The 22,124-nt window shown below is 45.7% G+C and overlaps 1 protein-coding gene across 13 annotated transcripts in view; it reads left to right on the top strand.

The window, feature by feature from the left end:
* The window catches only part of WDFY2 (WD repeat and FYVE domain containing 2), a 103,262-nt gene that overhangs the window by 27,738 nt on the left and 53,400 nt on the right, over positions 1-22,124 (top strand). For 8 of the 13 annotated variants that reach the window (XR_012128477.1, XR_012128442.1, XR_012128440.1 and 5 more), the window contains exon 2: positions 17,923-17,990. The exons of 3 other annotated variants lie outside the window; for them this stretch is intronic. Coding sequence is in view for 5 of the 10 variants with exons in the window: in XM_037011687.2 (XP_036867582.1) it covers positions 17,923-17,990 (68 nt within the window). In the remaining 5 variants the exon portion in view is untranslated. Of the gene's footprint in view, positions 1-2,871; positions 6,165-17,922; positions 17,991-22,124 lie in introns of those variants that run through there. 2 more of the 13 variants (XM_073230074.1, XM_073230077.1) reach the window with 2 other exon arrangements.

The raw sequence follows: 22,124 nt of genomic DNA, 5'->3' as shown, positions 1-22,124 counted from the left end.
TTTCTTTATAGATCTTTGGTTTGCCACAATGCCTGCAATGTTCTTTCTTTCTTTATATGCACTTTGGGGAGCAACTGCTACATGCCCGGCATGTTTCACACCATTTGCCTCATTGAATCACCCAGGAGATGAGTGGCATTTTGCTCTTTCACCCAGTTTGTGAGTGTTCAAGCCATTAGATTTCCCTGAATGTTTGGTCTTAACTTTGGCCTCCTATGTTAGGTTTTCAAATTCTTAGGCTCTCCTTACTTTTTACCTTCTTCTTGTTTCATTTACCAAGTTTTCCTCTCTTTTAATGGAGAAAAACAGTTCTCTTTGTGACTTGGAAGTTACATGTCCAGTTTGTGCTCTAATTGTGAGCACATTTAAAATTTGCCCTCATCTGTCATTGGAAAAGTTGCAGTAGAGGCCCCATAAGCTGGCACAGTCTTTCCTTCCTTTCTTCCCTTTCCTGCCTAAATTGTGCTGAAATAACTGGAAATGTTTGCTCATACGACCTCTGAAAACAGTTTGCTCCTGCGACACCCTTGTTGAATGTGTCTATCAGGATTCCAAGACGGTCAGCATGCGAGACTCTGACGGCTCCTGCGCCGCGAGCCTCCCGCTCGCCGCCGAGTCGGCTGTGCTTCCGCGTGTCTGGGCTTCTGGACGACCTCTAGTTTCTTGAGTTCTTCACTCAAATTCAGTTTTTCAATTGATTGCATATCCTCCCTGCCTTAATAATTTATTTTCAGAAAGGATATATAGAAAGTGTATGTTTGGGTCTCTCTATGTCTATTATTTCTTCTGTTTTATCATAACGATAATTACAGGATTGATAATTTAGATGAGTTGAGAATCTTAGGCCACAGACTCTTCCCTTCAGAGTCCCATAAATCTTCCTCCATTGACTCTGAGCAGTTAATATGGCAGATGAGGAGCTTGATATTCATCTCATTCATACTCCCCTTTTCTTTTTTTTAAATAAATCTTGGTGGATGTTCGGTTTTCCTTTTTTTTTTCCTCCCTCCAGACATTCAGAAATTCTGGAACACATGGATCTTTTATGATGAAATCTGCCAAGCTCTGAGTGAATAATTTAAGTCTAAAAACTCGTTTTTAAATAAGCTCTGTTTTTTCCCTTATCATTTACTTAATTCCTATTTCTCCTGGTTCATTTTCTTTTTATGAAAACCCACACCTGTTTATCTCCTCCATCTGTTATCCAGGTGCCATGTTTTCCCTGGTCATTTCCAGTTTTCCCTATTTTCCAGTGAGTTCTGAGCAGATCTTCTCAGGCTCAGTTTGGTTTTCTGCAGTGGCCAGGCCGCATTTCGCTCTTTTCTTTAGACCACCAGTTCCACTTGTCACCCACCAGCTACTGTCTTTCCTGTCAATCCTTTTCCACCTTTCAGCACAGTGACATTTGTATCGGTGATTCACTGTCACTGAGAATGTAAATTTTTTCATTTGTAAGCTTGTCTTGTTTCTTGCAGTTACCCTAATTATTCCACTTCTCTTAAAATCTCTGAGTCTTTTCTCCTGTCGAGTTTGCCAGCTTCTCTCTCAGCACAGCTGCCACGTAAGGTCTGGCTTGCTCGTTATTGGTAACTCAAATGTGCCCTGTCAGAGATAGTAGAGGTCATTGTTCAGTTCTCTCCATTACCAGCAAAGGGGGGGAAGTTGGATGCCCTGCGACCCTGTACCAGCGGCTTAGAGTCCTAGTAGTCTGTGTAGGGTGGGGATGGGGCTGTAGGCGGCGGGCGGCAGCTGCAGGGCAGAGACCCCCTTTGTTAGGAACAGTCTCCTTCTGTGTGGTCTTGGCAGCTCTAAGAATACTGGCTGCCTTCCTCCTGAAGAGCTGCCTGGCCTGGCATCCAGGCAGAAGCCACATGTCGCCCTTTGTCCAGCACTGGTCCTGCCTCCAGCCTCTGCTGCCATGCAGGAGCTGTCCATGGACGCTGAAGAGGGGCTCCTGGTGGACTTGGGTCCCCTGTGTGTAGTGGAGTGATGAGAGTTGAAGCTGAGGTCTGATAGCCATTACATTGCAGCTGTGGCTTTCTGCTTATCAGCCGCTTAACACTGGGCGTCTTGTTTAACCCTCTGACCACCAGCTCACTCGCGTGTGTGAGGACACTGAATTTGTTGATGGCTCAGTGCACCTAGCAGGGCGTCTAAGCCGCTGATGAACGGCAGCAGTTTACCGGGGGTCGGCTGCAGATTGGGCTCTCCCCTCACTCTGTGCCTTCCCACCTGATCGTCTGCCGACAGCTCCGGGCTGCAGGTTTGTGGATAGGGCCCTGAAGGAGCCAGCTGGTGGGGAAGAGTTTTCCCTATTGAGTTAGTTGGGTTGTTTTCACAAGAAATGATCAGGAAAGACAGTCATATGTCATATGCATCGTCCGTCGTCCTGAGTTACGTGTGACTTTTTAAACCAATGAAATTTATTTTCTGTTGTTTATTTTTATTTTTTAATTGAAGTATCGTTGACATAGAGTCTTAACTGGTTTCAAGTATACAACACAGTAATTCACCACAGTTACCCATACTCTCAGATCCTCACCCCCTCTAGTGCAGTTACCATCCGCAGAATCATTGGCTGTATTCTCTGCGCGGCCCTACCATCCCTGTGACCGACTTATATTATGATTGAGAATTTTTGTGCCCTTTTATCCACCACACCCTTCCCACCCACCCACCCCAACCCCTCTGCCATGGTGACCATTACTCACTTCTCAGTGTCTATGAGTCTACTGCTGTTTTGTTCATTTTGTTTTTATATTCCGTAAGTAAGTGAAATCATATGGTATTTGTCTTCCTCCACCTGGCTTTTTTCACTGAGCATGAAACCCTCTAGGTCCATCCATGTTGTCATAAATAGCAGGATTACTTTCTTTTTTATGGCTGAATAATATTCCTTTGTATGTATGTACCACATCTTCTTTATCTATCCATCTATTGATGGACACTTAGGTTGCTTCCATATCTTGGCTATTGTAAATACTGCTGCAGTAAGCATAGGGGTGCATATATCTTTTCGAATCAGGGATTTTGTTTTCTTTGGGTAAATTCCTAGAAGTGGAATTGCTGGGTTGTGTGGTTTTTCTATTTTTAGTTTTTGAGGAACCTCCATACTGCTTTCCACAGTGGCTGCACCAGTTTACATTCCCACCAACTGTATAGGAGGGTTGCCTTTCAATGATATTTAGTAAATGGCATGAGGTTCCACTGTTTTGGAACCAAATAATTAAATAATTAGGACAGCACCTTTTATTGTATAATTCATCTTTCCCCATTATTTGTAGTAACTTTTTAATATGCTAATTAGTATATATGCTCGAGTCTGTTTCTGGGTTTTTGGTTCTTTCCATTGGTCAGTCTGCTTAATTTTCTCCAGTGCCATGATATTTGAGTCTTTCTTCAGTGGCAGGAATAGTTGTTAAGAATGGGGTTTGGAGGCAGGCTGCCTGGGTTTAATTCCTAAAAGGATAAAATGATGTGTCCTCTCTGTACCTGAGTTTCATCATATTGGAAATGGACATAGCGATAGTGCCAATATATGGGACCCGCGTAATGATTAAATAATTCTCATAAAGTAATTAAAACTGAACTTGACTCAGAGTAAGTGCTCACTCAGTGTTGTTATTACATTGAAGAATCTCTCACCATATGTAGCACAGGCTTATTTGAGTCCAACTTTCAAAACTGGAGATCAAAAACTATGAAGATTGTCCTCGGCCTTCACGATCTCCCTTCGCCCTCGTTTCCAGCAGGGACACGGCTTTGCTTCTGGGACCGGCCACACCAGCGACTGACTGTGTGGCTTCGCAAAGCCCTGCAGGGATGTTTTTGAGAAAGAGTGGGTGAAAACGCAACTGTGGGCTTGTGAGAGCTGGGACCCCATCGTTACCGCCTTTGTGTTTCTAGTATTAGTCCTGGTTTGTGATATGTACTTGACTAAAATGAAGGAAAGTCATAAATCAGTCTTTCAATAAACTAAGATTTTAAAAGATGTGAATCCAGGTCAGGGCCAGGTAAACTTCTATAAATGTACAGTACCTAGTAGCACCTTAAGAATGGAGAAGACTGATGTTTCTCACATATTCAGTGCCAAGAAATGACTTTAGTATCTCAAAGGGGACTTTCTGCTAAAATATTTATGTATAGTCGAAGCAATACGATGTGGATTTCATTTCCACTGACGAAGCTCAGGGCTGGGGGAGGCGGGGAAATAGACATCGTGGCCCCACAGGGAAGCCCTGGCCCCACTCAACGGCATGAAGAGTTGAGAGGTGAGTCACCAGTTTCCATGCCAGCCTGTGTAAGAGAATTCCACCGACCTGTGTGTTTTTTGTCGCGTGTACCTCCGGGCGCATGGGGAGGGCTCCGGTCAGCCATCCAGTGCGCTGTGCCAGGCGCTCTGGGTGCCTGTAAGCCACGTCCTTTTGTTCCTGTCTTCTGTTGTTGTGTAAATAGAAAACTTCACCGAGTTTCCTTCATTTCTCCTTTTGTCCTCAATCTGATTTATTCTGAGAAGTCAGACAACCCCAGAAATGGTGTGGTGTGGTGGGCTCTAGAGTCAGACTGTCCGGGCCCACTCCTGGCTCAGGGGCACAGGCAGCTTCGTGTCTGCGAACATGGACCCTCACTGTAACTGGGCATGAAAACAGGGGCCCCCCTGCCCCCACCCCCAGGACGTCGTGAGCATCAAGTGAAGGAGATCAAGTAGAGAACAGTGCGCCGTAAACGGCAAGGGCTCCGTGTGTTGGTGTCTTAGTTCGGGCTGCCAAGCAAACCTGGACACCGTGGTTTCTCAGGGCTGGAGGCCGGAGGTCTGAGCGGGCGGGCTGCTGGGGAGGCCCTCCGCCTGGTTTCTCGGCGGCCACCTTCTTGCTGTGGCCCCACCCGGTGGGGAGAGAGGAAGCTCTCTGGTGCTCCTTCTGCAGGGGCGTTAATGCTGCTCACGAGGGCTCCGTCCTCACGTCCTAGCCTCCCAGAGGCCCCCGTCTCCACAGCGGGGGTTAGGATTTCAGCGTGGCATTTGGGGGAAACGAACATTCAGCCTCTAACGGTTGCTGCTCTTCCTTCCCTTCCTACTGTTGAGCCTCCCGAGCTAACAGGAGAGAGGGGAGCCCTGCTCTCACCACACCGGCGCCCCGTTCCTCCTCCGGGGTCCCTGCGCCCCGGCAGTGCCAGGGTGCAGCCCCTTCTCAGCCCCAGGAAGGGCTGTGCGCACCTCAGCCTGGCCTGACGTGGTGGAAGGGCTGCCCCCACGCGGTTCCCATCCTTTGGCAGTGTGCTGGATGCCCGCCTTTGTCTTCCTTTATGTGTCGGGAAGCCCGATGGGGCAGCTGGAGATCCTTCTTAAAAGATTTTGGCTTTTGCTGGCTTCTACTCATTTCCAGGGCTCACATTCATGATGAACATTTAAATCACATAATCTGGTTTGTAAGCATGATTTAGACTAAAAAATTCCCCGTTTTTACAACTGTCTTAGTTGTCTTGGCCAGGGTTAGCTGGTTTTTATCAAAACAGACCTATAGGCGTGATGAGTGGGGTTTGGGAAGTGCCGGGCGGAGCAGAGAGAGCAGAGCGGGAATCGGCCTTGACCCATCGGGGTGGGATGGAAACAGCCAGGCTGTCGCTCCGTGTTCTGTCCTTTTAATAGCAGAAAACAAATTCATTGCAGCACTTGGCCAGGGTCAGTTAATCGAAAGGGCTCAGAAGACCACACGAAGCACCGTACAACGGGTCCAATACAGCAGGAGAACAGCAAGGGGGTCCGGAACATCCGGGTTCTTCCTCATTTGCACAGAATACTTCTGGCGTTTGGACCACAGCCTTCAAGAAACATGTGAGAAGCTTGGCGTCCCCAAGTGGCTTAATGGGACAGAATAGTGAGTCCAGAAAGAGACCCCCCTGCAGGAATGGTCGGGTGATCTCAGAGAGGAGCAAGGCCGGTTGGTGGAGGAAGGACTGTCTTTCCAACAGACGGGGCTGGAACAGCTGGAGAGCCATGTAGTGGATAAATGAACTTTGATCCACGTGTCGTACACATGCAGGAACGTGTCATAGGCCGGAAGGTAAAACCTAAGACCGTAAAGCTGCTGGAAGAAACTTTGGACAAAATCTTTGTGACCACAATCTGCATTTTATGGAATCCCCCTTCATTCTGCCGCAGCACGGTGAGACCTGCAGAGGACCGGCGGGCACTAATCAGGCAGGGGGGGGCCCTGGGCAGGGGAACAGAGTTCAGCAGAGGGCAAACGCATGCAGGGCCCACGGGGCTGAGAGGGCTGAGGACGGTTGGCCTCACGGAACAAGTTCATGCGCAGTTCTCACCAGGGTGCAGCAAGATTTTTGAAAAGGACAGTGTAATGAGCTTTTAATATCTAAAATTAAATTTATTCAAATTTTAGAATTTTAAGATCATGTCCTTAACTTTCTGTAAAATGAAAAATGCTGGCAAAATGTAGATTTTTGTTTGTTTGAAATGTTTTTTTTTCCCTTGGCAAAACAAGCTGGCCATCCTGTGTTTAGCTCACTCCCCTTTTAGTTTTTCTTCTTGTTTCTCTCCGGACCTATAAAACTGCACCCAAAGTCTGGCCCTCACGGAGTGAGAGAGCCCAGGGCATTGGGCGGCTGGGCTGGGTGGTGCTGGCAGTACAACTGGTTGGATCCCGGAGGGCCTGGTAGACCGCGGACTGGCACTGGCACCCGAAACCTCTGAAGGCTGTGACATGACCGGACTTGCATTTTAGAAGATGACGTCAGTGGTCAGAGAAGGGTGGTCGGAGGCGGGAGAGCCGCCAGGAGGCTCTGGAGGGGGTTGGGGGGCGGGGGGCGCGTGGCGAGGGCAGTGCAAGGGCAGAGACGGGACAGTTCTCCGCACATTGAGGCAGGATTGACAGGGTTTAGCAACCTATTGGATGGAAGCGGTGACTTTACATTATTTAAATCACTCTCTGACTAAATTTTGGTTGATTCAGTATGCCCAAATAAGGGCAAGTCAGCGCAGTTCTCAAAACTCTTAAATGGACTGATTTTTAAGGCTGCAGAGTCAGTGACTGAGCGTCTGTGCAGAGCAGCCCCTCAAAGGCAAAGAGAGACTCATTAAAATGAGATCAGAGAGTTAATCCATCTTCACACTTAAGTACCCATTCGTGAAAAGCTACCCTGTGTGAGTCAGAAAATGCTGATTTCATTCATTTTATTACGTGTATAAAACTCCTTGGGAGAATGCTGCTAGTAAAAATACTGGGTATGCTAAGCTTTTTGGAGTTGTATTTTTGCAGGATTAATTCAACACGGCTGCGCTTTATGTAGAGCAATAATTTACATAAGCCGTACGGAATGGCATTTGGTGGGGGGCTCTGTGGTATGTCAGTCTTAGTGCAAGATTCTTAGCATTTCAGGATCTTTTTGCAAATTCAGGAATTCTTGAAAAGAATTTTAGAAAATAATTCAGTTTCAGATATTACTTTTACCTGACTTCTCCCACAAGAACATAAATGAGGGTTGATTAATAAACAGAAGTTTCTCTGACCTCTCTGTTCATATAATATAATGATTTCACATGTAAGCTTTCCTGTTGGCATGGCTTAAATCAAGCACATTTTCCAAGGAGGCCAAGATATAATGAGTTATTTTCGTTAATAGATTTTCTTCAGCCAACATAATAAAGAAATTTTGCTTTGGTAGATTCATCTACACTTTTTATACCGTGTGCTTTGGTACATCAAGAAAATTATATGGAAGCTTATAGGGAAGGTTCAGTATGGAAGGAGCTCATGTGGTTTTGATTTATGGTAGTTATCAACATTCGTGAGTATGCAGTATGTACCTCAAGAACCCACAGGAAGAAAGGTTTGATCATAGGAGGAGAGGAGATCTTGAAAACCACTAGATATCATGAGATTTTCAGCTACTCAGGCTAAATCATCATTTTATGTCACACAGAATTGTGGAAGACAATAGCTCCTGTAGTATGTTTGTTTGACCTGGCAGAGTAAAAATGTAATTTTCATCGTCTCTTTGATTTTCTTGTTTTATACCTCCTTTGTATTACTACAGAGCATGTCAGATGCATTTCAAAATTTGTGAGAAGTATGATTAGTCTTAGTTACTTTATGAAATAGCCTGGATTATAAGGGCTTTTATGATTCCATCTAGAAGCCCCGGGTTTGCGTCTTTGTCATAAAGGAGAGGAGGCACATGTTTAGAATCATGTAGATTGTTTAATACAGAATCTGAATACTTTTATGCCATTTAGTGTTTTCCAGTAGTGAGAAAAATTTAATCTCCTAATGAAATACATGTAAGCACTACAGAAATAAGCACTTTATCTACTCTCCTAGCTACAAAGCAGCCCGTGTGCTATTGTCTCCTCTGTCACTGACATACATTACTGTGATTTATGGATTGAGAATATTTAACATGAGAAGTTTTAAAAATTTCCTGGCAGGATTATTCTGATACTTTGTACCAATAGCTTTTGAGCATATATGCTAGATAATTTGCCTTAGCTGTTACAGCATAACTTCTTCAAGGTCGGTCGTTCACTTTTGAGACCCAGAAGTTGTTATGCATTCTCTAGAAATAAGTGTTTCATCTGTGAACTATTTATTAATACCAACAAAGGATATTAAACTAATTGTCAAGCTGGATAACAAAAATATTTAGTACTATTTGAATGAATATCCACTAATATTTCTCTATTCATGAATTTCTCTGTACTCCCAAAGGAGGCCATGACTTTCTGTTACACACAATTAGATACAGTTGTTGGTATAAATCAAGACCTCAAGATTTTAAAAACAATTTATTGTAGACAATTTAAAACATACACAATCCATGGAAATAATGATGAAGAAACGATCCAATCTTTGCCAGTCTTGTCATGTATCTCGCCACTCCATCCTTTGTTGGGTAATGTGCTGGGATTCACTTTAAATGAATTTTCGATTTCTATGTCATCTCACCTGTTAGCATTGTAAATGATAACCGCTCCACATCCCACAATGCCATTATCATGCAGAACTAAAATAACAGTAATTTCTTAATATCATTTAACATGTTTTACCCAATTTGAATATACATATTTTATGGTTGATTTATTGGAGCAGTATTCAAAATGGTTCACACAGTGTGTTTAAGAAATTAGGTTTTGATGCAGCCTTTCCCACCATCTTCCTTTGTACCTTTCATCAAATTGTTTGATTCCTCTAGATTTCTAGCCCCTTCACACATCTACTGGGAATGATCACATCTTTGCTTCACTCACCCTCAGGTATTTGGGGAAGGATAAAGAGAATTAGAGGAGGACAGGCAAAATGGATGGACTTTATTTTTCTGCCCTATACTTGACTTAATTAGTAGTCATGTCCCCAAACCAAACTTGGGTCCATCTTATTTATGGAGCATTTCTAGTCATTGCCGAAATCCAAGAGGTGGTATTGAAGAATATATATATATATATATATATATATATATGGCACGTTTCTTACAAGAGCATGGACAGCAAAGAAGCCTGGTTATGATTGATTCCTGTTTCCTCTAACATGCATCCTTAGCATCCTTAGAAAATATTTTCTTTGTCTAAAGTTGTAGGATATCAAGAAAATGGGAATGAATGAATGTAGCTGAGGTACACTCACCATTGTACTCTGAGCAGTTCATCCAGGAAGGTAATGAGAGCTTTTGGTCTGGTCTGAGCTAATTTTGTCATTGATAGTCTTTGTCTTAGAATGGGCATCTTTCAAAATTTCTGTAAGAATCTGAGCCATTATCTCTTAACTGCTGTGTCTTTTTCCATCTTTTATTCCTTAGACCTTCTCATTTTAATCTTTTTCTATTATTGATGTTTCAAACCTTTAATTTCTCCCCATGTCTTAGTGAGGACTGTACTGTGGTTTTTCATTTGTCTTTTAGTTTACAAGTCCTCTCTTTGTGTCTAGTCTGTGCCATTGACATTTTAGTTTTAATAGTAATATTTTTTCATTTTTAGAAGTTCTATTTGGTTCTTTTTCCAATGTGCTTACTCTCTTCTGTTCATTTTTAAACCTTGTCTTTTATTCATGAAACACATTAAATGTTATTTTTATATTCTATTTCTGATGGTTTTAGTATCTGAGGTCATTGTGGGTCCCCTGCTCTTTTATCTTTGCTGGTTCTTACTGTGTGACATCTAGTTTTCTTGTGGGTTTTGTCTTTTTTTTTTTTTTTAATTGTGATTCACTCATTTTCCTTACAACTTAATATGGGGAAATTTTTAAAGGTCTTGCAGCTAAGCTCCTCCGTAAGACTGGGTTTGCTTTTGTTTCTCCTGGTTGCCTGAGGACATTACGAATCTAGGGCCACTTAAAATTAAGTTCTCTACTTGAGAATTTTGCGAGGACACATGTAGACCACATATGTATAGAATCTTTCATGAGGATCGTCTTGTGGAGAACAGCTTAATTTTTACTTGTTTTTTCCCCTTTTATCCAGACAGGTTTCCTTGCTGTCTCATTTCTGCATGGGGGGATTTACTTCTTGTGAACTCTCACACTAAGAGTGTAGCCTTTGGAATCCCAGCTTAAGTAGAGTGTCTCACGAGATTTCCAGGCGGCTCAGGCTCAGGCCCAGGCGTTTTCCCCTGTGTGTGGCATTAAAATCTCCAGGGTGCACCAGAAACTCTTTAGGTTTAAAACTTAAGAGTTAGCAACTGCTGCCAACACCATGATTTCCTAGGGTTTGGGGGAGCTGTAGGCCTGTCCCTTTTAAACAAGTTAGCAATGTTTTAAAGTAACAATGAAAGAAAACCAAATTCTCAGTTTTACCTAGCATTTTGATGGTTTTAATCCAGAAGGTCTTTCAGAGAATTTATTCTGATTTCCAGTTTCTCTCTCTTGGAAAAACCATTTGGCTTTGTGAGGCCTTCGCTTGTTAAAATAAGGCCTAGCAGTCTCTGTTGCAATCTGCCTGAGTCACCAGGGGCTCTGCAGGCTGGAAATGCTGTGGCCACCTTTGGCTCCCTCCCTTTCCCCGATTCCTTCTTAGAAACATGTCTAGGATTTGGTTCTTTCCCCCTTTCTCCCCTGCCGCTGCTGTATTCTAACATGTTGGTCACTGTCACAGGCGCTCAGCTGGTCCTATAGCCTCCAGGTTTTCTCCTGTCTAATCCAAGGTGCTCACTACTGGCCCTAGTAATCCTTTAAAATATTCCCTGTCATTGCATAACCTTATGCACTTACACATGGTTCAGGAAGTCTCCTTTGTGACTTTTTTCATGGGATATCAAGACTAATTCCTCCAGACCCTAAGTTTAAGTTAGATTTGATGGCTACCCTGCTGCCCCACCCTGCTGGATGGCCGGACAGGCAAGTGAAGTCCTTTTACACATTCTCAACCCAGTATGTCCTTTACTGACTGGCTCCAGGCCACCGTCCACAGCTGTCTTCTATTTACTGTGTCTTTGGCAGCTCTGAAGATTCCAGTTTCAGAGAGGGAGTCATTTCGCAGTGTTCTTTTTTTTTAAAAAGTATTATTGTAAAAGTTTCTTACTGTAGTAAAATAGACATGAAATTTACCGTTTTAACTATTTTTGAGTGGCCAGTTCATTGGCATTAAGTGTATCCACAGTGTCGCGCAGTCATGCTACCGTCTGTGTCCCACATGGAAACCCCCTCCCATTAAACAGCAATTCCCCATTCTCGGCCGTTTTGCTGTGTGGCTTCTCTGGAGGAGAACAGTCATCCGTCTGCGGGCCCAGACAGTGGCAGCAGGGGCATCCTCCCAGGCCATGCTCTTTCCAGGTATTTCATGAAGCCCCGTTGGGCGTTTGTCTGGCCCTGGGAGTGCTGTGGGGGGGTCGGGTGACGCAGACCTCGCTCCGCCGCCGCATGCAGAGCCAGGCACGGTGTGTGCACCTGTACTGCGCCTCCTGATGGGTGATGTGATGGCCACCCCCGTACTGTCGCATTGCTCACACTGACCATTCAGAGCGTCGCTCACGCTTCTCTGCCCGGGAGGGCCTCGGCTGCGGAAGGCAGACGGCCTTGCTGGCTGCAGGAACACGCCCGGCCCTGGCCTCCTCCCCACGCCACCAGCCAGCTGCTCGGCCGCTGCCCCAGGAGCTGCTCTTTTCTCCTCTTCACTTTTATTTCCTGGTCTTTTTTCTTTCTTTTCTATATATATGTGACCTTCTCCAAACAGCTTCTCTATGCAAAGGACTGTCTATAGTCAGCATCAAAGATGAAAATACTCAGAAATAAAGAATCATAAAGCCCTCTAAGAACTTATTGTCTCGTGGGGAGATGGACTTGTTAACCTGCGTTGACAGCTAACGCGGCTGTCCTCGCATCGGAGCGTCATGTCGCCTGGGCGTCCTCCGTTTTGCGGCAGGGAATCCCTTGGGGGGGAGTTACGCTGACACGGGAGAGCAGGGATGAGTAGACAGCCGTCGTGAGCAGGGGGTCTCTGAACTCCGAGCCCCCGACCAGGCAAGGCTAAGGAGCTGTGCTTAAATATTAGCCACTGAGAAAGTCACAAGAAAATGAAATAATCAGAGCAAGTCTAGAATGCAAGGGGACCGTTCGCAGCCACAGGACGGCGCTTACTCGCCGTGATCCTTCTCAGAATTAAGGCCTTGGGGTGCTGCTTCCCGGGTCATTCATTACCACTGACGGATGAGGACACTTCTGCCTATTTTGCGTGTGTCTGTAATTTCTCATCTGGCATATGGGTCCATGTAACCCCATTTTAAGACTTTATTTTATGTATGTATTTAAAAAAAAACAATAAAGGTACTGACATGTAATTGTGATTTCTAAAATGCTGACTTGTGAGAGTTTTCATTGAAGTGCCGCAGGGAGCTGGCTGTACTGAGCACGCCTCGCTGAAGCACATGACAGCAGGTGACCGGCGTGGCCGGTCCTGTTCCTGAAGCAGGAATGCCATTAAAAGCTGAAGGTGTTGAAGTAGAAAGGAGCCACACCTGTCCCCGAGGGCCGATCGTGAGGCTGCCCAGCTGGGAGAAGGTAGTCCAGGCTCGGCTGTGGCGCGTGGGCCCCACTAGCTGGTGGTCAGCCCGGCGCCGGGCGGCCTGGCCTCTGTGCAGCGGCTGCACAGTGCCCAGCGTGGCCCCTGGCCTGGGGTCCCCGCATGCCCCGCGCGCTGCCCGCAGCAGCCCTCCCGCGGGGAGCCCCCCACACAGATGTGCACAGCTTGTAGGGGACCAGGTCTAGCTGGTGTGCTGCGTATGGCCTGGGCCGTATGATGGGGATCTCATCACCGGCCCTTACTGCCAATGACCACAGAGAAGTGGGTCTTTAAAATAAATCTTTCAGGTTGTTTTCCAAGAATTTCTGCAAAGTGCTCTGCACTACAGGCATTTTCCCCTTTAAACGAGACCCTGTAAAACTATAAAAAGACCCTGGCTGACGTCCCCATTGCCCAGTTTTCCTGTTAGCCTGTAGATGCGAGCGTCCGCCTTCTGTGGGTGCTGGGTGGCGAGGTGCGGTCCAGAAACGTGCTCCCCGGAAACTCATGGTCTTGAAGACACAGTGGGACTCGCCCACCCCTCCGCCCAGCCCCAGCTACTCCAGTGGTGGCAAAAATGACAGTTGTCCCCTGGGAACTGAAGCTCATCGCTATGGTAACTAATGAAGGCGGCTTCATTCTAGGGCACATTTTTAAAAGCCTGAATGTGAACACAGGCAGACGCCTCGTCTTACTTACCCAGTAGCCTAGCAGCCTGTGCTGTGCCGTCCGTCCGCACCCCAGCCTCCCTCCGCCCTCGGAGAGGCGGCCCACATGGATAGCTTCCTACCGTGGGCGCGTTGTCACCCGCTTCGGGTCAGTTCTTAGGTGTGTTTGTGATGACTGTGTGCTCCCGGCCAGATGTCAGGACATTTTTTTAAACCTCTAAAGACAAGGGAACAAGTCTTTTTATATAATTTTATTTTTAGTTTGTAAAATTTATCAATTGCCCTTAATACATGTTGGTGTAAGGAAGGCAGACTAGTTAGTGAAGAGAGCCCAGAATTTAAAATAACTGCATCCACTCACTAGACAAATCCTCTACATTCTCTGGACCTTAGATTTTCATCTCTAAAGTATGACTTCTATTTCATTTCATAGAGTTACTGTAAGGATCAAATGTATATGCACAGTGTTTTAGGGGCTGTTATTTCTGGAGAATATTTGTTACTATTAAAACTAAAACTAATATCCTGCCACCCTTTTGAAACTGCATAGCTATTTTAAAAATCTTATACCTGTGCCTGCATGTGCTGGCTGCATCGATGTGTGCCTTTTCACGGGAATTGTTAGAAACACTATTACTTTAAGAATATAGAGAGAGCATCTTAAAATTCATGCATCTGAAAGACTGGGACCAGTGGCTCCTGGAGCATCACAGGATTGTGACAGCCTTGTGCTTGTAGCCAGGCGCTGCCTTTAGCTCTTGGCTCCTCCTGTCGTTGCTTCTCAGATGACCTGTAGTCACTTTAAACTCAGTATGTTGACAATGAAGCCCCCTGTGTTTTCCTACCTCCCTGTCCCTCCCGCATCAGGGAACAGTTCTGCATCAGGTCGTGGTTGAGAGAGCAGCCTCTGACGTCAGACCACATGGCTCCAAACGGTGGCTCTTGATAACCTGGGGTCCCTCTGTGCTCCAGAGCCCTGTCTGTGCATGAGATAATGAATGACATGAGTCCTCTGTGTGGGAGGCCACGTTGGGGATTTTGTTGGCAAAACAATCCTCTGAAAATCCCAGAAGACTTATTTCTGTTTGCTTGTAGTGGTATCCTTAGCAAATAAACTCTTCCAAACATCTGCTTTAGCTTAAGGCCTGTTGTGTGCTGCTCCTTGGCCTTGGTGCCCTTCCCGTCCCTCTCGGATCAGCCCAGCTGCTGCGAAGGAAGCAGGAGAGGAGAAGGAACCTGGTGGAGGGAACCGGCAGCCCCTGCCGCCTCGGACCAACATTTCTGGTCATCCAGCAAATATATGTTTGCCGTGTCCCATGCACTCCACCAGGCTCTGGGTAGACAGAGAGAATAAGAAAAGAATATTCTTTATCCTCATGCTATTTTCTAATGGGAGAATCAGATAATAAGCACATTTGCAAGTAGGTAGATCGAATCACAGAATGTGCCCAGTGCACCGAGAGAAGTAAATAACGCCGCCCCTCAGGAGTGAGCCTTCCTGGACCTGCCTTTCCTCCCCATGTGGACTGGACGCCTTTCCTGCGTGGCCTTATGTGTGCATAAAGCTGCTCCCAGCTCCTCCCACTCACCGTGCTGGTGAAGTACTTACCTGTCTGTTCACGTGAAGCTCCTCCACCATGCCTGGCGTGGTGTGGCAGGTGCTCAGTACATGTTCAAGAAATGTATAAAGGAATGGATAAATGATTTCAAAAGCTTAATAATATGTTAAATAAAAATGAAGTAAAAGGTTATAATCATATGTTAGGAAGTAGTCTCTCTTCTCTTTTTTGGAAAGTCAGGTAGGATTCTCATTCGCTCTTCAAATGTTTGGCTGACGTCAGTAGCGCCATCTGGTCCTGCACTTTCATTTCTGCAGAGGAGTTCGTTTACTGATTCAATCTCTCTACTCGTCAGAGGTCTGTTGAGATTATTTCTTTGTGAGTCGGGTTTGGCTGATTGTGTTTCTGGGGATTTTTTCACTTAATCTAGATTACCAGATTTACTGACATATAATTAATTGTTCATAGTATTTTTTTGTGTAATCCTTTTCATTTCTTTAAGGTAGGTAGTAGTGTTCCCACTTTTCATTTCTGATTTTAATAATTTATGCCCTCTCTTTGTTCTATAATCAGTTTTGCTAAAGTTTTGTTAATTTTGGTGATCTTTTTCAAAGAACCAACTTTCTGTATCACTGATTTTCTTTATTGCTTTTCTAGTCCCTATTTTGTTTCTCTCTGAACTTTATTATTTATTTCCTTCTGCTGACTTTGGGTTTAGTTGCTGTTCTTTCCGTGGTTCCATGAAGTGTAAAGTTAGGCTTTTGGTTCAAGATCTCGCTTCTGTTTTAATGCAGGCATTTTCAGTTATAAATTTCCCTCCGAGCGCTGCTTTCACTGCCCCTCATAAGTTTTGGTATGTTGTGTTTAAAGTAGTTTTTAATTTTCCTAGTGATTTCTTTTTTGATTCATGGATTGCTTAAGGTTATGTTAATTTCCTCATATCCACTATTTTTTTTTTAGTTTTTGGTTACTGATCTTAGTTTCATTCAATTTTGGTTGGAGAAGATGTTTGTACAATTTCAATCTATTAAAATACATTGAGAATCATTTTATGGCCGACCATATGGTGTGTTCTGGGGAACATCCCCATGCACGTCAGTGGAATGCGCGTCCGGCTGCTGTCGGGTGCAGTGTTCTCCTATGTCTGTTAGGTCTAGTGGGCTTATCATGTTGTTCAAGTCCTTTATTTCCCTTTATCCCTTCTGTCTGGATGTTCTGTCTATTATTGAAAGCAGTATATTAAAATCCCTGACTGTCATTGTAGAACTGTCTGTTTCTCTCTTCAGTTCTGTCAGAACTCATTCTGTCGCCGAGACACCCCCCCCATGACATTCAAGTTGGGTTTGCCATGCTTGCATCCACAGATGATGCCGCAGCTGGTGTAACGCACGGTGGAGCCTTCCTGGCCGGTGAGAACCCTGCGGTGGCCCCTCTCTGGTGCCTGGTCTCGAGGGCTCCGGCTCTCTCAGCCTCCCAGGCAGCTGCCACGTGGAACTTCTCCCACAGCCTTTGCTTCAGGATGACCGTGTCCCGAGGTGGGCCCCACGGCCAGCCCTCCTGCTCAGGAATCGGTCTCAGAGCTCATCATTGCTTGGCCATGTTTGGACAAACCCTCTCTGAAGACCAGTGGCCTGGCCTGTAAGCCTGTGGACTGATGTGGAGTCCCTGTGTGTGTCAGATGCTGCGTACCGCTTCATTCCTTCTTCACACCTACTTCCCTAGTGAGACCTAATGACTCCCCAGGCAGATGAATGCTTCCAGTGGATCAGGGCAAAAGGTCATGGATTTGGAGGGGCAAAGCAACAATAAAAATGATGATTTCCAAACACTATCACTATTACACATGTGTACATAGACATATGATGATGAATTTAAAGAGCTATATGTAATTCTAAATGTACACAAGCCTAAAATTTAAGGAATACAGGATCTTCATAGAGGCAAAGTGGAGCACCTACATGTACATTTATATGTAGCTTATATGTACTTAAGATACATTTGTATGTATGTTATATCTAGCTAAGATGTGTCACATATAAACGTGTGTGTGTGTGTGTATAATTAAGAAGTTCCCATGCTGTCAACATTTCCCATGACTAAAAGTACTGATGTGACCTGTCCCGACCCGCGGGACGAACGTGGAGTGTAGCTGGAGACGCCTGCAGAAATGAAACAAGCAAGGGACACAAAGAACGACCAGCAAGACAGGATGTCTGATCAAGCTGGCACAGTTTATTGTTCGCAGGCTCAATTTATACAGGTTAACAAGGAAGGAGTGGGTCAGGAGATAATTGGACCTTAGGTGGCGCCGGCGGGGAGGTGTAGAGGGTGATTGGGTCTTGGTTGGCGCCGGCGGGAACGGAGGACCCGGAAGAGAAGCGGGGCCCTTGGGTGGGAGGTTTTAAGGGAGGGGCTTTCCCCTGGGGCAGAGGGTGCTTCTTGCTTAACAAAGGACAGAAAAAGCACATGTTGCGAGGTAGCCTAACCACAAGCTCTAACCTAGGAGTTCACTAAATGCGTTTCTTGGTAATAGGGGAAAACTTGTTTCTAACGCGTGGATGGATTCATTGTTGCTGACTTTACAGGAAAGACTTTACTCAAACGTTGCTGTTGTCTTAAGGCTTTTGTGACCGAGTCTGCCTAAAGGCCCACAGGTTTGCTCCCAACAGTGACCTACACATGTTCTTCTGCTGCAGGACCGTTCGAGTTTGGTTAAAGAGGCACAGCGGACAGTACTGGCCAAGCATATGCCACATGATGCCTTGTGAGTATCTCTCTGTCCTGTACAGACGTGGACCTCAACCCCCTTTCCTTTCCAGATTACTTTCTCTGTATTTTCTTCTTGAGTAGAGATGCCTCAGGGTTGGGATTATCATTATAATGGAAAGTAAATATTAAATCATTTTAGCTCTCAGTATGTGAAATAAGAAAATTGTTCTGAAATTGCCGATATTGATAGTTTCTGAATAAAATGAATTGAGAAGAACTACAGCACACAGACTTTCTGATCACAGCAGCCTCCCTCTTTTCTGACTTTCTGTTTAACTTTTTTGCAAAATACTTCTTTAAATAATTCAAAATTTTGTCCAGTGATTACATTTGTGAATTGTTCTTTCAATATTTTTAAATTATTTATTCAAATTCAAGACACTTTATTCAAAATTGGGCATTCAGCTTTCAAGGGATTTGCTTAGGATTGAAATGTTCTTCGGAGGAAATCCCATTGCCCCAAGATCTTTTGTGAGAAATATGTCTTTGTGCTGATAAACAGAAGATCCTTACAATAAACTTTTTAAAAAGATATGACTGTTCTTTAGACTCTTGGGCTGGAAGAAGTTCCCCTGCAGGGAGAGAAGAGTGAGTCCCCAGAAAAGGAAGCTTCTTTTTAGTCTAGTGCTTTATCATTAAAATCAGTGAAGCTTGGTTATCCTGTTCCAAATATTTTAGTGTAAAATAATTATTTAAATTCATGATCACTTACATTATTAAATATTTCCCTTACTCCCCTTCTTTCAAATCTTAATTAAAATGGACACCCCAGGAAAACCCTCCAGTTTCTCCCTGGGCTCATGTTCCTTCTGGCTTGCTCAGTGCACACCTCCCTTGGTACAAGTACCCCGGTTTGAGAAGTATGTGCCACGACGTACAAGCAGAATAAATCCATGCTAAATCACAACTGTGATGACATGTATGCCTCTGGCAAACGAATACTATAACAGCTTATACATTTTTGCCTGTTTATGAACAAATGAATTGTTAAGGATGTAACTGATGCTTTCCTGTGATTTTCTGAGATTTTGCATGTCTTTAAAATTCTGTAGTGGATAGATGATAACCATGAAGCTAAATCGGATCTTCACCCTGACATTAGTACAGAAGAGACTCCTTATGACTCTGAGCACCATTCACCCCTTGCCTGCGTACCACCAGCAGACTCCGTTATACAGCAGAGGCCCTTGGGTGAACTATCTTTTTAAGCCCAGCAGGGTTGAGGACTTTGGCAAATGGAAGGGCAGGGGATCCCTGGTGGGCTTTCCCCCCTGGTTTTCGAGTGGTATAACCAGTCTCATCTACGGTCTTACGTCTTCATCAGACTTGACATGGTATCTGAGGAGAAGAGATGGGGAAGGCATGTGGTCCAGCAAGCTGAAGTTGACATTCCCATAACTGTGAAGACAAAGGGGAGGCAGGCCTGGGCAGATTGACGAGGGCTTGGGATGGCCGGCAAGGGACCGTGGTGGCTTCTTGAGATGAGCATTAATAGGAACCTCAGGAAGACCCAGGGTCCTAAGCAGGCGCTCCTCACCCCTTCCTCAGACACACGCCTACACATTTGGTGTCGTCTCTGTGTTTTTCATTTGAACGTCACTGAGAATACAGAGAAGCCTCTAGTTGCATTTCGTCATTTGTTAAGCTGTTGGCAAGAATGACCAAGGCTGCTGTCGCCCCTGCACCTGCATAGGTGCTCAGTGAGCACTTACTGAAGACTTGAATCTGAAAATAAGGATTAGTACACATTCTCATGTATTTTTCGAATGACTGGATGTGATCTTTCAGAAGAGGACCCTTTTAATTATTGGCGCATTTTTGCCTATGGCGTTCTTCTGTACTGACTCAAAAAGGCATTACTTTGCTATTAAAATGTGGTGTGTGGACCGGCAGCATCAGGGTCACCTGAGAACTTTCTAGAAATGCGTAGATTGGGTTCCATGCTGGATCTACTGAATCAGAATCTACATTTTAATAAGATCCCTAATTGATTTGAATACACTTCAAAGTTTGAGAAGATTGTCTTTTTGCATTACAGCCTGTGTATGCTGCTCTGCTTGCATGTACACATTCATGTGAACCCATGTAAAAGCCTCATGCATATATGCTGTTGATTTGTAAACACAGACATGAGTACACGTTCTAGTCCATCAGAGTTTACTGTGCACCCACTGTATTCCAGCTCCTGAGCTTGGCGCCAGGATGTGCACATGAGTGGGCTCATACCGAGATTATTTCTGTAATTTTTGTTGTATTGTTTCACTACCGTGGGAAGGAGAAAGAACAGAAGGGTATTATGTTCTTCACCATTGGTCAGAATTTGGCTTTTATGTTCCTGAGAATCTTACGCAGTCACATGACCCAGTAACTGATCTCTGAGCAGGAGTTTTTTGTTTAACTTGAAAGAGACAGCATCTTAACTGCATAAGGAAATACGCCAGTTAGCATGCCTGAAATAGCTGAATGGCAGAGTGCGTAAGGCTGTGTGGACGCAGGGGGATGGCGACGGAGGAAGGCGAGGGGCTGACACCTCATGCTCAGCGCCAGGGCCAGTGTTCTGGAGGTGTCCGCAGACCCTGCCTCTTCAGAGCAGCGCCTGCCCTCCAGGAGGGAGCCGGCAGAAGGCGGAATTGTCGGTTAAGGCTCTTGGCTCCTGACCCAGTCTGATTTTCCTAGGAACTTAGAATTTGGGGTAGGAAATGCTCGTCTCAGCCTAGGCTGCTCCCTTGAGCTGCAAGCATGCAAACCTGACAGCTGTGGGGCATTTGTGGGCACAGAGAAACCGAGAAAGCCCGTCCTCTGAAAGGGGGTCACGAGGCAGGCAGGAAGGGCCGCCTGGCTCGGGACCGAGAGAAACAGGAAGGTGGCGGCCGAGGGGTCCCCTCCTCCCCCTCCTGATCCCCCGCGGCCTGGCCGGGCCTCTGCCTCTGAGTCCAGGAGACGACCCCGCCCTTGACGGTGTGCGCGCCCGTGGCCGCCGGTGGGTTTCTGCTACCTGTGACTTCAGGTGTCTGTCTCGGCCCAGCCCTGGTATCCGCCCCCCAAACCCTGTCTGTCCAGCTTCTACCGGATCCCTAATCTTTAGAGACAGAACTGAGCTGTGTCCCTTTGGTGTGGAGCTGAAAATAGCCTGCAGAGAGTGAGGGCACGTAAGGAAGAAAGCAGGGTGGAAAGTTTATCCTGCTTTCTGGAATTTCTGTGGATGGTTCATTCAAGACGTCTTAAACGTTTGTGCCGCACCAAACAGTGCCCCGGGCTGAGTACCCAGTGTGAGGTGCGGCGGGCGACTCCTGTCCGGCGGGGAGGCGGTGTCCCGGGCGTGTGGCCAGGGCACTCCCTGAGGAAAGCCCACCTCAAGGCACCGCCGTTGGTAGAGAATTTGGGGTGATTGATGACTAGTTTTCTAGTTTCCTTATCAAATATTCTTTACTGTTTTCCCTGATTTCTTTGGACGGTTCATTCAACAGCTGCTTAACTGCCTGTGACAAGGTCAAGTTACAACCCACCCAACTGAGACACGCCCGACCTTGGAAACCTGAAAGGGGCCTTCCTGGGGGCACAGAGTTGAGATTTCAGTTGTAGCCATAAGTGCTATGAGTTGTTCCGGGCTCCGTTGGCGTCTCACCGCAGAAGGGGGGAACCAGCATGAGAGGCACAGGCCTTCCTACTTGCGTGGTTGGGTTATTTCAGATTCGCTTTGCCAGCTGGGTTCTGCTCATGGAGTCAGACAGGGGAGTGGGGAGAGAGCCCTCAGGCATGGAGCAGGGGGGCGGGCGCTGGAGATTCTTCTCACTCAACTGAAGTATTGCTATCACGTCTGGGCCTTTTTTGCTGACCTTCCCCCTAGGGTATGGAGAGTAGTGGAGGCTGGGAGGGCCAGAGCCTCAGGATGGGGGTGTGTCGGGCAGTTGGAAGACCTCTGTGGATCCCCTGCTGCCATAGCAGTAGATGGAATCTACTTTACTCCTAAGTGTTTATGAATTTGTCCCCAAAGAAAAACACGACAGTTTTTCAAAGATAATTTCCAATAAAAGGCACACCTAACAGAGCAATGAAAGGACCAGGTAATGTCATCTCCAGCTCTCTGCCTTGGCCTGTGGGATGGCATGTGCCCAGGGGGCAGTCGTGG

The sequence above is a fragment of the Manis javanica genome, chromosome 1 (genome assembly GCF_040802235.1).
Source record: "Manis javanica isolate MJ-LG chromosome 1, MJ_LKY, whole genome shotgun sequence".
Lineage (NCBI taxonomy): Eukaryota > Metazoa > Chordata > Mammalia > Pholidota > Manidae > Manis > Manis javanica.
This window is presented reverse-complemented; position numbering and strand designations above follow the sequence as displayed.